The sequence below is a fragment of the Oryzias latipes genome, chromosome 16 (assembly GCF_002234675.1).
Source record: "Oryzias latipes chromosome 16, ASM223467v1".
NCBI lineage: Eukaryota > Metazoa > Chordata > Actinopteri > Beloniformes > Adrianichthyidae > Oryzias > Oryzias latipes.
In genome coordinates, this window is record NC_019874.2 from 15,724,236 (window position 1) to 15,741,016 (window position 16,781).

Sequence of the window (16,781 nt, forward strand, 5' to 3'; positions counted from 1 at the left end):
CACATAAAAGATACGCCCTATTTTATCCAATATTTTTTGTTTCTAGAAAAGTAAATAACTCTCAGTACTTACATGGTCCACCGATAATGTTTCACAATATTCCCAGAGAAGCAGATATTGATATTTTTCTCCAAAAGTTTCTCCTAATATCTATTTGTTTTTCCATTTCCCATCAAATGAATTAAAGTCCGCTCCTCCTCATTGTGCATCCATTCTCAACCACTGCCTGTTCAGTTTACTTGTCCATGTCCTCTTTGCTCTGACGGCCCCTCCATCCATCTCATTTCATGCAGGATTGGGGTTACCTAAGAGACAAGCCTTAAATGGGGACAATCTGCTTTTCTACAATTAACTCCAAAGTGACAAAAGGAAAAGAGGGTTGCACACTCACTGAAGGGCGGAGGAGAAACAAGTATGCTAATGGAAAAATGGTCAATTTAAAAAAAAATGTTTGTGTGTTTTTAGTTTTCTGACTCAGGAACACCCAATCCTAAAACGATTCCAGTCCAGTTTTCTTTAACTTTTTGAACAGTACCTTTAAATTAAGTATATAAATATGTATCATTTCAATTTATTGTTTCTCACCCAAACCACCTGTGAAGATAATGCTGTAGCCACTCCTCCAGCTTGGGGGTTACTTCCCCATTACCAATTAACAGTTACCATGGGCACCACTGTCACCTTCATTTTCCATAATTTCTCTATTTCTTCTCTGAGTCCCTGGTATTTCTCCAGTTTCTCACGCTCCTTCTTCCTGATGTTTCAGGAAGAAGATGTGAGATGTGAGACTCTGTGAGACTCTTCTCACATTTTCTCACATATTCTCACATAAATGGACTACATGTGAGAATACATGTAAACCTCTAAATATTCAATGGGGATGACCAATGGGTCTACATGGTGAGCGGTGCATAAAAGGGTGTGGCGTGGGAACCTTTTCAGGGGTCAGGAGTGTGGGTGGAAAAGGTCAGGGGGTCAGAGCCAGCTGGACAGCACATAAGAGGAGCTGAGGGTGAGAAAAGGACGGGGTAGGGGTGTCCAGGGCTTACTGACCATACGCAAAAGGACATTAACATGAAACTGAAGGGAAGCTCGCTGATCAGTTTCCATAAGTGACCAGATTTCTATTGTTGATCGTGCAAAATTGCCAACCAAATGCAACAATGGATCAAACATCTACAAAATACTATTCTTCAGTCCTGAAATAAAGTAATGCATAAAATGTTAACAATGCATAAATCCAATGGTCATACTTACCGATAAAGCTTTACAAACCTAAAAGAATTTTTTTTTCTTCAGGTTCCAACTAAATTTTATACCATTTGTTGCTTTTCTAATGGTATTTGTGCCTTTTTATCTCTAGAATTACTTCTTAAATATATGCGTGCTAAACAACAACAAAAAGTATTTTAATCGTAGTTTCTTAAATCATTAGTTTAAAAAAAAGCTAAGCTTGTTTTCTAACAAAAAGTTAAAAGCAAACACATTTCAAACAAATTAAATTAAAAAGCTGAAAAAGCTGCATTCACAATGACTGTTTAGTTGCACAAGATGACAGACAGTTACAAACAGTAATGCTTAGCAAAAAAAAAAATTTGTTTAAAAGTGTCCACAGTTTTACTTTTAAGAGGTTTTCTGTGGAACTGCTCCATAATGCCTGCTCAGTCAGGGCAAAACCAGCTTAATCTGAAGTCAAAGGAATCAGGGTGGTCCCAAAAAAAAGGCTGATCCAGCAAATCATGTATGCAAAAAAGCTAAATGGAAATATCATGAGTGAGATCACTTTTCTTGTGATTCATTTCACCCTGAAAATACACAACACCACATGACAATTTCCAAGCAACCAGCTGTGTTACTGATTTTACTCTAAGCTTTTAAGTGAGCATAAAAAAATACTAAACTCTGATCAGTTCATCAAAGGTCAGGGATCAAGTTCTTTGAGTGTCACATTTTCCAGAAATGCAAAAAAATGTGGCAACATCAGGTTTTATTTTCATACACCAAGATCAGCATTTTTTTGTCAAAACACACAAAATCACTTGCTCTCCAGTTTTTTATCCACCATTTTCTGAGCAGATGAAGTTCATTTCCTCTGTCTCTGCTAAAGCAGTCCACTGCTGCCTCCCAGTGGCCTCAACCGCTCCCCTTGTACCACACTCGTACACCATTTCAGGCCCTTGGCCCGGCATCCAGTTTTGGTAACAGCTGGGAGTTGTTCCTATCCAGAACCAAAATTTAAAAGTACAGCTGTAGCACAGGCCCAGCCAGACGTACTGTGAAGTAGCATTCTTTACTTTTGCAGCCACTTTATCCTGAGTGTCTTTGCTGTCGATGAGGACAAGGTCAACATGGTGCTTTTGGCAGTAAATCAGAGCTTCAATCCAGGTCAGATTTTTCTTGATTAATATCAGCTTTTCTTTAAGGAAAAAAAAAACATAACTATTTGAATCAAATTTGTGAAAATAAATACAAAGTCTGTCAGTATTTTATTTACCTGAATTCATGAACGAACTGTTCATTCGAGATGTTACAGTGTCAGATTGCATAGTTGTTTGAGATAAAGGTCCCATCCCTGTTGGAGATGCAGTAACACTGTGCTGAGGTGTTGAGGCAGTCACGTTAGTAATGTCCAAGTGTACTGTGGAAGACTTTTCATAATAAAAGGTTTTCGTGGCAAATTGAGGTGAATTCTGTTGAGGAGTTGTCAGGTTTGTTGACAATTGTTGTGATGTACTTTTGCTCTGTGTGGTTTGTGGTCTGGTGGAGGCTGGAGTAGAACTCAGCTCTGCAGAAAAGCATAAATTAATCACACACGTTTTTTGTGTTTAGTCACAAAGTAATTCATTTCAGATAAAAAGTTTTAAAGCAATCTACAAGAAGGACCAGCATACTTACCCTTTTGACAAATAAAAGAAAATTTGGCATTACAGTTCCTGTTATTCCACTTCCCTCCATCTTTCAATTCTGTAACAACACACTGTTGACTGTTAACATAGTCAGGTTGATTGGGTTTCCACAAACGAAATGATGAGTTACTCCCAGATGACCATTTCCAGGGATCCCCAAAGAGGCCAATCCACACAGTTTGAGATCTAGACAGGATACTGTCAGCTGCATTCTCCTCTGCCGAGTGTATGCTAACTAGATCAGAAGACAAGCTCCTGCAGTGACTTTGAGCCTGCCTCCAGGATTTGGCCTCAGCAATAAACATGTTGCTGCTGGCATCGCTGTTAGCTGGAAAGTGAAACATTGCAAACACAGTAGAACTTGTTTTATCATCAAAAGTTTTTTTTTTTTTTATTGTGACATACAGTGTAAAAGGCTGCAATGACAGTACTGTACTTACCATGACAAATAAAGTTTTTCTCATCTCCGCAGTCACTCACTAACCAGGATCCATTTTGACTCATTGCTGCACATTTCTCTGAATTCAACGTCTGTGTTTCTTCCTTCTCCCAGTTAAAATAGTCTGTGTTTTCATCGGCTCTAGACCAGTGCCAATTGAACTGGTTTCCGATCTCTAGACCTATCCAGGCCGTGTCACCTGTTGTTAAAAACAAATCTAACAAAGTGTTCATGTCTGCTAGACTTTCAACTGTTGCTAAATCGGTGTATCTCTGTCTGCAGTAAGTCTTTGCTTCACTGTAGGACTTAGACTGATCAATAAAGTGAAATTCTAAGGATCCCAATGCAAAGTGGAAAAACACTGTAAAAATACAAAGAAGAAGTTCCTGAGCAACAACATCCAAAACTAAAAAACATTGTGTGTTTAAAACAAAAAAAGCAAACTTTCATTTACTTCTATTATTGTATGCATAAGGTTTTGTCTAATAACTGATTCAATAATTAAACACTAAAGATAACATGAAGAGGGAAAGGTTCAAACCTGAGATAAAAATTAAAGGTAGAGCCGAAGTCCTGCTGATCATGCAGTTTCTCTTTTCATTCATGTTAATGGCTAAACTCAAAACAGTTCAAGAGACAATAAATACTGAAGAAAATAAAAAAAGATAAAGTCACAAAACACGCCGTTCAAAATAAAGTTGTCCTGTGATCGGCCATGTCTTCTTTGCACTGTAGTGTTCAGCTACACTACGTTTATCAGAGGAATGTCACCAGGCGTGTCAGGAGAAACCTCATCAGGAAATACTTTAAAGTTGTGTGGCAAGTTTATCTGGGCTGTTTTTATTGTAAATGTGTACCTGTAAACAATTAAGGATATAGTTTCTAAAAACCAAATGATCTATCTATCTATCTATCTATCTATCTATCTATCTATCTATCTATCTATCTATCTATCTATCTATCTATCTATCTATCTATCTATCTATCTATCTATCTATCTATCTATCTATCTATCTATCTATCTATCTATCTATCTATCTATCTATCTATCTATCTCAAAGCAGCAAAGTATGAGGTTCTATAATACTATAATTAACATTGTTCACAAAAGTAACGTAATTAACATTGTTCACAAAAGTAACGTACTTAACATTGTTCACATTTTTTTGCGATGCTGCAGTAAGATTCTTTGTAGCTGTGACAAACAAATATTTGATTTAAAGTTTATCTATTATTTTCCTGAAAACCTTATTTTTATCACTCAATGAAACTTTTGTGTTTTTTTTTTTATTATATCCGTTTTGAAAGACGAGGACATCAACAAAAGAACAGCAGCAACAATATCCGTTCCATTTTAGATGACACTTTAGATAGGTCCCAACATTCCTCGGGAATCATCGAGCTGTAGTCGGAGGTGTCACATGACACCACTGTTATGGGTGGTCCGCGGTGGTTCCATGACACATTTTGGCTCGAGTGGATAGTGGCGCTGAGCCATCATGGCCTGTAAACAACAACAACGGCGTCAATCTGAAGTAACCAGGGTCTGATTTTTTGTTGGCCTGTTGTCTAGTAAAGGCTTCGGATAGGGTACATAGACGGGCGGGCTCCTGCACGATGCCTCTAAAGTGTGTCTGGTACGTAGCTTCGACCTTCAAACCAGTGCTAGCTAATTTGTAAACAATTGTTTCCTTGATCTATCACGCTGAGCTGCGAGTCAAGCTAACGTTAGCATTATTGGATAAGTTAGCCAAGCGAAGCTAATACGCTAATCTGTAGCCACACACAAAAGTAGGTTTATTTCGGTGAATATTTTATTTAGGTGCATTCTAGACTGTGAATATAAAAAACTAAAACTAAAACGACACACTGTGTATGTTTACGTGTTTGTTATGCTAAAATTTGTGGAAACTGTCGGTTGGTGTGGTTGTACAAAAGCTAATGTTGGCTAAGAGATGTATGGCCGCGTCATGGGTTTGCAGCTTTTTTTTTTAATACTGTTGAGAATATTTTTTTACAATTCGTTTAATGCACATTTATGCTATGGAAATGGAATCCAATGGTTTATTTGTATAAATTTTCTCATATTCTCAACCGTGAATGACTATTATTTCGACATTTGGGTTTATTGAGGTTGTTAGAAAAAGTGGCGTGTTGTTCAACTGTTTCGCCGAACGAAAACGCGTAAAAAATCGTCTTTATCAAAGGAAAAACGTATATACATAACATTCTTAGTTACTTTTAACGCATATTTGATGCCGCAGTCATTAAATCCAGATGAGCCATTTAACCTGGTTTTGATTTAAGTGATTATTTATGTTCGTGGACAAAAAAAGGGGAAAAAAAATCCTAAATAATCATAATTTTTACCTTTTTAATCTGTGCTGAAGACACTTGTAGTTGTTTGGATGCTATGTTGATTAGCCTCACGGTGACCTTCATGTTCATGCATTTAAAACAATTATTTTATAGGTTTTTTTTAGGGAAACATGTGGTCTCGGCATGCTTTTAGATCAATCATCAATTTTCATAGAACAACACTAGCATTACTAATCTCATATTCCAGGGTTGTTTAAGCTTCACTTACATTACACTTTCAAATATGTAAAGTAGTTCTTATGGGAAAAACAAGTTGATTGACATTTCTTTGCAGTGAATATCTGCTGTGTCATTCTCAGACTGAGACGGGACATCATTCTCTTGGCTGGGTTGCCAACACGCCATGTCCTCACAGCTCCCTAACAGATCAGCCTCCAACAGTCCCACCAATCTCTTGGGTTCTCCTTTTTCGGTGATCAGTTCTTCTCTTAGCCCATCCGTGGTCTCTTCTTCTCTGGGATTTGGACCCATCAGCAGCAATCAGGTAACTGGTTGGTATACATTAGCATACATACACTAAACTCTTTAGTTTTTTGTGTGAATAGTCTTTAAACCAAATATTTGTTTTTTTTCTTGAGTGGACATAATAACCAGAGAGGAAAAAAACAACGTTTTATTGGATTTTCACATAAACTGCAGACTAAAACTAAAGAAAAAATTGTTTTATTGATTTGACTACCTTTAGCAATAATTATTGGAACACAAAATTTGTTTTATAAGCTCATTGACCCTTGACCTACATACACATGTGAAGCCAATCATGAGAAGAGGTATTAAAGGTGGCCAAGAGCAAGTTTTTCTCCTCTTTGCATCTTCTCTGAAGACTGTCAACATGGGAACCTCAAAACAGCTGTCAGATGACCTGAAAACAAAGATTGTTCAACATCATAGTTTAGGTGAAGGATATCAAAAGCTTGCAAAGAGATTTCAGCTGTCAATTTCCACTGTGACGAATATAGTGAGAAAATGGAAGACCACAAGCAGAGGCGAAGGATGGTGAGAACAATCAAACTCAACCCACAGACCAGCTCCAAAGCCCTACAACGTGATCTGGCTGCAGATGGTGTCACTGTGCATCGTTCAACCATTCAGCGCACTTTGCACAAGGAGATGCTGTATAGAAAGAGTAATGCGGAAGAAGCCTTTTCTGCACACATGCCACAAACAGAGTCGATGCTAAAGCACATTTGGTTAAGCCAGCTTAATTTTGGAATAAGGTGCTGTGGACTGATGAAACTAAAACAGAGTTATTTGGACATAACAAGGGGCGGTATGCTTGGTGAACAAAGAACACAGCATTCCAAGACAAACACTTACTACCCACAGACAAATTTGGTGGCGGTTCCATCATGCTTTGGGGCTGTATGGCCAGTGCAGGTACTGGAAATCTTGTCAAAGTTGAAGGTCGCATGGATTCCATCCAGTCAGTATCAGCAGATTCTTACAAACAATGTTCAAGAATCAGTGACAAAGTGGAAGTTGCGCCGGGGCTGGATACTTCAACAAGACAATAACCCTAAACACTACTCTAATTCTACAAAGGTATTCATGCAGAGGAACAAGTACAATGTTCTGGAATGGCCATCTCAGTCCCCAGACCTGAATATTATTGAATATCTGTGGTGTGATTTAAAGCGGGCTGTCCATGCTCGGGAGCCATCAAATCTGACTGAACTGGAGATGTTTTGCAAAGAGGAATGGTCCAAAATCCCTTCAACCAGAATCCAGGCCCTTATTGGAAGCTATAGGAAGCGATTGCAGGCTGTAAGTTCTGCAAAAGGAGGATCTACTAAATATTGATAGCATGTTTCTGTTGGGGTGCCCAAATTTACGCACCTGCCTATTTTTGTTTAAGTAATTATTGCACAGTTTCTTTAAATCCAATAAACTTCATTTCACTTCTCAAATATCACTGTGTTCATGTGCTATATCATATATTGATTGATTGATTTTATTTATTTAAGTGTCATGCACTAATGTGCCCAGCCCACACGGACTTATATGACACTGAATGACAAAATACATGATACATAAAGAGACCTGCCCATCACAAAAATCCAATAACCCCCCCTAATCACAGTCTAACAGAATACAAAGTGTCCATTCTTATTGTCCATGCATTTGACACAAAATTTGCAAAACGAAAAATTTCATTTTCGAAAAGCCAACGTAAGATTTTATAACTCAGGATATTTCTTTTCTATCACCTCATACATACAAAGTCTCTGTTTTTCGTACAAAGACAATAAAACAAAAAATGTAATTCATCCTCCACCACTTGCAGTTTAACATATATATATATATATATATATATATATATATATATATATATATATATATATATATATATATATATATATATATATATATAATATATTTTTTTTCATTATAGTTTCATCTTTTCTTTTTCTCGTGATTGGTTGATTTAATGCCTCTTAAATTGGTTGAAATGGGCTTTTATTACATATTTTTAAAAAGTTTTACAAAGCAACTTTCAAACAATAAATAGTTTTGGTGACATATTAGTGATTAATGTTTTTGTCGTCCGATTAAAACTATTACAAACCCTAAGGGATTTTTCCCATTTTCTATATTTAGCAATTGTACAGCTGTTTCTGAAATGTGTTGAGTATAAAACAATTCAGATTGATGAGGTTTTCATTTATGTAATGTTGTGTATCTAGATCTCTTCTTCAGCCCCAACATCAGGGATGCATTCAGTCAGCAGCTCAGAGGATATCAAACCACCTTTTGGTCTGAGGCCCATGCAGTCTCACAGCCCAGGCATAATGCTGTCTCAAAAACGACTGTGTGTGATCTGTGGGGACCGCTCCTCTGGTAAGAGAACTCTCAGAAAGCGGCGCTTGTAGTCCATTCTCCTCTATTGATGACTGGTATGTGTTATTCTCAGGCAAACACTACGGCGTGTACAGCTGTGAGGGGTGCAAAGGCTTTTTCAAACGAACTGTGCGCAAGGACTTGAGCTACACCTGCCGGGACAACAAAGAGTGCCTGGTCGACAAACGCCAGCGCAACCGCTGCCAGTACTGCCGCTATCAGAAGTGCCTGGCCATGGGCATGAAGAGGGAAGGTATGCGAGCTCAAGTGTCAGACTTTCAACATCTGGATTTTAAATCTAGTCTCGATTCAGGGATCAGTTTTGACGTAGAAATTAAAGGAGAAGACACAATCTATGTAACAAACTGTTTCAACCAATCCTTTGATTTAAGTGGATGTGATTAGTTTGGATTGGAATAATATAGTTGTTGATTTTGGCTTTATTTTTTTTTTTAGTGGAATAAATGAGCCAGAAAAAACAGAGATGGCTGTATAGAAGCTGATTTCTGATTTCATTTGCCGCTCTCCATGTCTTCCCTTCACTTTCTCCAATTCTGTCTTCTCTCCGTCTGTCAATAGTGATCAGTCATGTAAAGTGGAAAAAGGAAGATGGAAAAGATGAGGGATGGATGAGTATGTCACTGAAACATTAAAGACACTGTATTTTTAAGGCTTCTTGGTAGACTTGGGATTTAAAAACTTCAATCAGTTAAGAGTGAGGGTAGCCCCTATTACAGCATCAAAGGATATTTTTGGGTCTTAAAGTGACTATTTGACACATAAAGCAATGTATGAAGTAACTATAATTTACATGTATGTACATATATGTAAGTTATAGTTAATTCATATTCACATTAACATTTCTCTCCTTTTGAGATTTTATGTAAGAAGATTTTTTGTGAGGTTAAATTGATAAATTTGAAGCAACTTTTAAAAAGGTTGCAATGATACTTTTTTTACTAGTACTACCTTTGAAAATACGGCGTATATTTTTTAAAAATTTGTGTCTCTATCCAATTACTTATATTTTTCAGCCTTTCCGAACTTCAGTGATTAACATGGAGCCTTTGAATGAGAATGTCCGATCATTTCTTTAGTTCTCTTTTTTATTAGGGTTTGTTGGAAAAGACACATTTTCCTTTTATTCCCCAACAAAAGTTTTTGCATACAAGATGCAAAATTATGGGATGGTAGTGCAGCCAGCAGGGAATTATGCAAAGGTTTCAAATATATATGTTTTTATTGATGTTTGTGGAAAAGTCTTAATTGTATTTGGTCACATCTATACTAATTGTTGTTTGATGGTATTCCATTCTCTTAATAATGTATGTAAACATGTGAGGCTTAAAATAAACGGAAACAGTTACAGCTAAAAAACATCATATTTTTAAACTAGTTATTTTAATTCTAACAAATGTTACATAAACAAAAAATATAGATATATTTTGGGTCCAGATTTAAGATTTGATTTATAATTTTGACAAAAATATGAATGCTGCTGTAATCAAAACTGTGGACTTCTTCAAAAGAAACATCATTAATCTTTTAAAATATATTTATCCTTTTTCTTTTTTTTTTTTTTAGATTTGACAGGGGGAAAAAAAAGCATTTTCATCTAGAAAAATGTATCTTTTTGAATTTCAATTCATATTTTAGACTGAAAGAAGCTCTCTGGACTTGGGCCTTGTCTCTCAGCTAACTTTAATGTTTTTGCTGATGCTGCGAAAAAGCGTTAGAAATCTGGAGACTTTGATTAATGTCGACACAGCAAAGATTAGTAATATCTCGCATTTTAGTGGAGGTTGGTGTGAAGCAACTTTTAAAAGACTTTATGCTATGTGGCTTTCAAGTACTGCAGTGAAGTCCAGGCTGCTTCGGGCTTCATGTTAACTAAATGAGCTTGTTTACATGCACTAAAAATCCAATCGTTGTCAGATTTTTGTGGTTAACCAACTTTGTGTGCCATTTAAAGCGCTATACAAATAAAATGTATTATTATTATTATTTAAGACACACGGAGACGGGTATTTTCCAAAGTTTTAAATACCCAGTCGTGAGATATTACATGGACACATTTATGTGGTGTAATTGATTTGCAAGGAGATGGAAGTCACACTAGACCTTGGAGGAGCGTTGCGTATCCAAGGCAACCTTCCTCCTCTCGGTGTACGTACAGAATGCACACATTTGTTTCCACATTAGCAATGATTGTTAGCGCTGCGATGTTTTAGAAGAACAGATGGGTGGGACTTTTGAAAGTAACAAGAAGGTCAAAAGTGATTTCGTTTCATAATTGGGTAGTTCTCCAAAATAAATCAGATAATTGACAATGTAGACATGATGATCACCCATCCGATCAGTTTGGATCTTTCAGTTTCTTTCTTTTTTTTGTGGGCATGTAAACGAGCTCACTGCGCTCCTTGGCATCACTACTGCTTCCCTGCAGTATGCTGCAGTGTGTCAGTGTCTTGTTTTCCTATGGACGGCTCGTCACTGTGTTTATTGCTGTGCCACTGTGTGGGTAATCTCTGCACGACTGCCGAAGTGTGTTTTGTCTTTTTTACTTGCAGTTCTTTTTGAACCTAGAAAGTAGAAGTGCTGCAATGCATGGAAAAATGATTTGAGCCTCCTGAACAGAAACGGAACAGAGTGGAATTTTACCGTTTTGACTTTCAATTCAACTCAAATAGAACATTCCTTTGTTCCAGATTAAATGTAAGACTGAATTTTCTGTAATTTATGCAACGATCCAGCAAGCAGCTCAGTTTTTTTTCCTCTTTTTCCTTCCTTAAATCCAGAGAGGTTGCTTTGTGTCTGGCTGTGCAGAATTTTCATGATTTTTTTTTTTTAAGGGTTGTCTAAAATTGTAGAACTTAGCAGTTTCCGTTTTGTTTTTTTTCTTCACAGCGGTTCAGGAGGAACGGCAGAGGAACAGAGAGCGTGAGGGGGAGCTGGAGTTCAGCGTTGGGGTGAATGATGAGATGCCTGTGGAAAAGATCCTGGAGGCCGAGACGGCCGTGGAGCAGAAGACCGAGCTTCACTCTGACGGAGGATCTGCAGGAAACTCCGTAAGTCGTCTGTCCAGATGGATTTGAAAGTTAAAAATATGAATGCTGACCTTCCAAAAACGATTTCTGTGGGAGTCATGATGGTTTCTTGTTTGATTTCAGCCCCATGATGCTGTTTCCAACCTCTGTCAGACTGCAGACAAACAGCTGTTTGCTTTGGTGGAATGGGCAAAAAGAATCCCTCATTTCTCTGAGCTGCCGCTTGATGATCAGGTCATCCTTCTGCGTGCAGGTATGAGAGCACCTGCAGTCAGAACTCACCTCATGAAACCCTGAGAATCGTATTTAAAAAGGGGAATATAAATATACAGAACTGTATACATTTGTGGTTGGTTAGATGAAAAAATCCAGTGAACAAATAAAGCTTTCAGAATTGGTTTCTTTTTTATTTCAGTCAACAAAATGCAGCGAAAAGGACGGAATCATATCAGTATGCGATGTGACCACCTTTTGCCTACCAACCAGCGTCAATTCTTTCAAATATTCTTGAAAGCACTTTTTGAAAGAAGTCTGTCCGTAGGTTGTTCCAAACATCCTGGAGAACTCGCCGCTGATTTTCTCTTGGTGTCGGCTTTCTCACATCCGTCTATCTCTTCATATTACTCCAGCGACACTCCATGTTGTTTAGATCAGGGTTCTGAGGGGGCCATCCAAACACTTCCAGGACTTCTTGTTCTTTACGCTCAGGATAGGTCTTGATGACTTTAGGTGGGTTGTTGTCTTGCAGCTGCATACATTTGGAGCTACTTTTCCGTCTCCCTGATATTTGTCTGTTTCTCAGCTTGGAGAACAACATTCATCTTGACCAGACACTCAATATTGTACCAAACATCAGCACTTTACCAGACTAACTGCCTTTTTCTTCAGTCAAATGTTTCAAATTTGGACTCGTCAGTCCAGAGGACCTGCTGCCATTTTTCTGGACCGTGGTTCCTTTATTTTTGTGCATACTTGACTTGCTTTGCCTTGTTTCCACGTCAGATGTTTTATTTGGCTGCAACTTTTCCATGAAAACCGCTTCTACTTCTCTGGATAGTAGATGGATGTGCTTGGATCCTGTTGCTTTCTGCCAGATCTTAGCTAATAATATCGCTGAACATTTTAGAGCTTGATTTGTCGGTTTTGTCATCTGATGCACTAACCTTCCTCAGTTGACCCCTAAACGTTTCTACAAAAGAGCTTGAACAGCACATCACCCACACCATGAAAGCTCGGTCTGCTTTGAAACCTTTGTCTGGATGAGACCGTAGAACTACTTCCTGTCTTGTTGCTGTTCTCAGTCTTGCCATGACTTGAAACTGTCTCTCTTAACCTCGCCTTGATGACAGAGTTTGGTTATTCCTCACCCAGTTTGAAGCTTCCAACATGCCTGTTACTGCTTCAGGTCACTGCTGGGTTTCAACCCACGTCTGAAGTTGATGATCGTTACTATCTGTTTGTTTGGCACAAATGGTTGGTTTAACACTAGTGTCTTGCTCACCACTTTACAGCTTAGAAATGCATTGGAGATGACACATTATGTGTTACAGTGGAAGTATGTAAAAAGAAAAAGAAGTCATTTGGATTTCAAAAAATTAGTCAAGATGTCTACGAAGAGGAAGAAACGTTACAAAGAAATGTGGGCACACGATGCATATCTTCTTTAAACGTATCTTATTGTTTGTAGGAGTCGCTAATGTTTCTTAGATGATCATCTTATTTCAAAGTGGGACTCCATTTTGCTTGTTTATCAGGGTGGAACGAGCTCCTGATTGCCTCGTTTTCCCATCGATCCATCCCTCTGAAAGACGGAGGTTCTCTGGCATCTGAGCTGCAGCGCGACGGCTCCCACGCTGCTGGAGTTGGAGCCATTTTTGATAGGTACACGCAGACACCCCCAATGTAATGAATTGCTACCCAATGTCTGGCTAGATGGTTTTTGAGTGTGGCGTCTAACTTTAGTACTTAACACAGGGAGAGTGTGCAGAGTGCAGAAGTCGGCGCCATATTTGACAGGTAATTTTGTTTTGTCAGACTAGTGGGGTTTAAGATCGATACCCCATTGTTTAATTTCTTCTGTGTTTTTTCTTATGCCTATAACGTGTTATTTTTTTTTACATGCAGGGTTCTTACTGAGCTCGTCAACAAAATGAGAGACATGCAAATGGACAAAACTGAGCTTGGCTGCCTTCGAGCTATTGTTCTGTTTAATCCAGGTACTTGTGACAGGAGAACGCTTTATTTCTAGCTTTTACAACTCGGGTTTGTTAGTTGAAATGGTTTCTTTTTGTTCCTTGACAGATGCTAAAGGGCTCTCTAACACAAGTGAGGTGGAGCTCCTCAGAGAAAAGGTCTATGCATCATTGGAAGCTTACTGCAAACAAAAGTATCCAGAGCAGCAGGGAAGGTAATGACCCTCAGCTGTGATCGATACGAAACATCAGTGGTCACCAACCCCTGGTACTGGTCCATGGGACAGTTGGTACTGGGCTGCAGGGGAAAAAAACAACCTACATTTATTTAATATCTGATTCTGAAGGAAGTTTTATTTTGGAAAGCTACCGGATTCCTTCTTGAAACATGTCAAGTCACTCGGTCACTTATCAAAAACACATTTACTTCTTTCTTACAGCAGCTGGACAGGCCTAAATTGAAACCCCCAAGATTGCAAAGTTTCTAAAACAAATCGGAAAGTTTCTTTTTGCATAAAAGAGTCGGTGAAAAGCCTTCAGCTTCAAAGAAATGAGAAAGATGCCTTTAACAGATGAAAACCAAGAGTAAAATGTAGGGATTCATTGCCACTGTTGTTCCCACACACCATAATAATAATAATAATGCATAATATTCAGCAGCTGGCTGTCTAATGTTACGAGGATGCTGCTAATAAAGTTGCTCAAATTTACGTTTATGATTATATTTAGAAAATGCCAGTTTTAGCGACAGTTTTTCGTCTTGCATTTATCCATCAGACTTTAAAAGTCAGACGAGGCTGAAGTTGGCGTCTGATTTTTCTGCTTCCACTTGGACGGTTTGGGTTAAAGGAAAATCTATGTCACATTTTAATGGTTCCTATATGAAATATACTGTTCAAAGAAGGTATGAACAAGCCGCAGATGTTTAAAAAGACATGATTAACGTTAGCCATAAAGGTTAGGGAAACTAAAAGCTAAACAAAAAAAAGAAATCAGATGCCCACTTCAGCCTCGTACAGGCCGGTCAGTGAGAATCTTATCTGAGATGAAAGCCTGAAAAGGGTTGGGGACCACTGCTGTACTTTATTTTGTAGGGTTAATATTTATGCAGCCAAATAAAACCAGGAAAAAAAAGTCATTTTTTTTCTTTTTTTGATCTGCAGGTTTGCTAAGCTCCTCCTCCGACTGCCAGCACTGCGATCCATTGGCTTGAAGTGCTTGGAGCACCTCTTTTTCTTCAAGCTGATTGGTGACACACCTATTGACACTTTCCTCATGGAAATGCTTGAAGCTCCCCATCAGTTGTCTTAGATCGGAAACGCGTTCTGTGGTTCAGATAGCTGGAGTTTGGGAAGCGTGGGACTGGAGTGGCACTTTAAATTCTTTCAAGATTTGTCAATTTGTCTCACTGCTGTCTGTGATACACTTCAGTGCAGCACAGATTTGCTCTTTAGACCAAACCCAAAGCTTGGCATGTTCTACAAGCTGGTGCTATATGTTGTCATAACTTAAAACAATAGCTATGGTAAAACAAATATTTTTAGAAAATGTAAACCTTTACATATTTCTCTCACAAGAGCTGTAATTTGGGTACTCATTTTTATATGAACTTTTTAGAAACAGTGCGTTTTTTCCTCCCTCTAAATTCATCCAGAAAACCTTTTTCTTCTCATTTTTAAATCGAGAAATACAATTGAATGCAACATGAATTATGAGCATGCATTAAAATGTCACCTTTTTTTTAATGCTTAATAATTTGTCATGGTTTTAAACAGTCATGAGGATCTGTGGCTGAAACAAGTTAAAGAAAGAAAATAAGAAAAAAAAAAAAAAGCAAACCCGGGGAAAAAAAGACAGGTCGAAACTGTCCTTGTCTGTGTTGACTCAGCTTTATGTGTCTCCTATATATGGTTAGTGTTTACTCAATGTTTTAAAAAAAGAGAAAAAAGAAAAAAAAAAGAAACATCTAATCACAGTTGAAGCTAATGATTAGACTCTACTGCACTCTTGCAGCGCACTATTTCTAATTTCTGCAAACGCTCGGCCTCTTGGCGGTCATCCGTTTGTCCTTTTTTGGTGCTATTTCAGACATAATTTGACGTTACTGGTGCAGTGGCGTGCCAGACCACAAAAACAAAACAAAAGAAATATGCAAAACTCAATTCCTTTCGTTGAGCTGTTTGAAAAATGTAGCAATATAAAACGCATATGCCTGTCAGTCATTCAGGGGTTTAAACAAAGTGAACCTTAGCCAGCAAAAAAGGGAATATGCCATTTTGTAATTTATCTATACAATTCTATGGTACTGTGCAAAAGTAACTGTTCAGGGAAAATTTACATTAAAAATTTTGAATTCTGATCAGGAAATATAAATTGTATTCTTCTCAATTGGTGCCCTATTTTAATTTTTTTTAGCTTGTGTCAAGCAGAATGATTATTTTTTTTTCGGGGTTTGCACTGGATTTGATGAGACTTATGCAGTTTTCCTCCCCCTTGCTCCCATTTTAAGCTTAGTTGCATTTTTCTTCCGACTTTTCCGCTTTTTTTGCAGGTAGTTGTCTTGTTCTTTGCAGTGTCTAAGCAGTATGTCAAGCAAACCGTAATTAAGATTTGAAATCCATAACCCCTGTGGACGCAGGAATCCTAAGTAAGACCAAATGAGTTCTGTACTATGGCCTCATAAAACACCAGATGAGATGTGTTGCTGAGCTTTTTCTCGACCTTTATGCTCTTGAACATTAAGCGACTTGAAGCATGGGTTGTGTGGACAAAGAAAAATAAAGATGCTTGAGCATTTTTTTTTTTTTTTGCATTTTTTTTTTCTTCCCCAGAAATTTGTCCCGGCATTTTCTAAGAAGACAAAAAAAATCGTTTTTCACTTAACTTTGTTTTTATTGTTGCTGTTACATACTGTAGTTTTGCTGTGGGCAGCTTGGTTGTGTAGCACTTGTGTTCATGAAATGGCACAGCCAGCAGTGAT

General features: G+C 37.9%; 2 protein-coding genes across 3 annotated transcripts; one reads left to right on the plus strand and one right to left on the minus strand.

Moving 5' to 3' along the window:
• Nucleotides 1–1,770: 1,770 nt before the first annotated feature.
• On the minus strand, nucleotides 1,771–4,093 carry LOC101154894. Its single transcript, XM_004077813.4, has 5 exons — nucleotides 3,887–4,093; nucleotides 3,347–3,706; nucleotides 2,896–3,234; nucleotides 2,495–2,785; nucleotides 1,771–2,416 (listed from the first exon to the last, which is right to left on the minus strand). Exons 1-5 carry the CDS (start codon nucleotides 3,948–3,950, stop codon nucleotides 2,055–2,057), a joined length of 1,416 nt encoding a protein of 471 aa, XP_004077861.1. The 5' UTR covers nucleotides 3,951–4,093; the 3' UTR covers nucleotides 1,771–2,054.
• Nucleotides 4,094–4,489: 396 nt separating this feature from the next.
• On the plus strand, nucleotides 4,490–16,599 carry LOC100125506 (retinoic acid receptor RXR-beta-A). Of its 2 annotated transcripts, XM_023964617.1 has the most exons (12): nucleotides 4,490–4,982; nucleotides 6,024–6,208; nucleotides 8,409–8,562; nucleotides 8,636–8,815; nucleotides 9,142–9,195; nucleotides 11,470–11,630; nucleotides 11,733–11,862; nucleotides 13,364–13,490; nucleotides 13,584–13,625; nucleotides 13,734–13,825; nucleotides 13,911–14,016; nucleotides 14,965–16,599. In XM_023964617.1, exons 2-12 carry the CDS (start codon nucleotides 6,068–6,070, stop codon nucleotides 15,110–15,112), a joined length of 1,335 nt encoding a protein of 444 aa, XP_023820385.1. In that variant the 5' UTR covers nucleotides 4,490–4,982; nucleotides 6,024–6,067; the 3' UTR covers nucleotides 15,113–16,599. The 2 variants fall into 2 exon arrangements, with proteins under 2 accessions (XP_023820385.1, XP_011483451.1); XM_011485149.3 differs by lacking the exon at nucleotides 9,142–9,195 and having other exon boundaries at nucleotides 4,772–4,982.
• The last annotated feature ends 182 nt before the right edge of the window (nucleotides 16,600–16,781 follow it).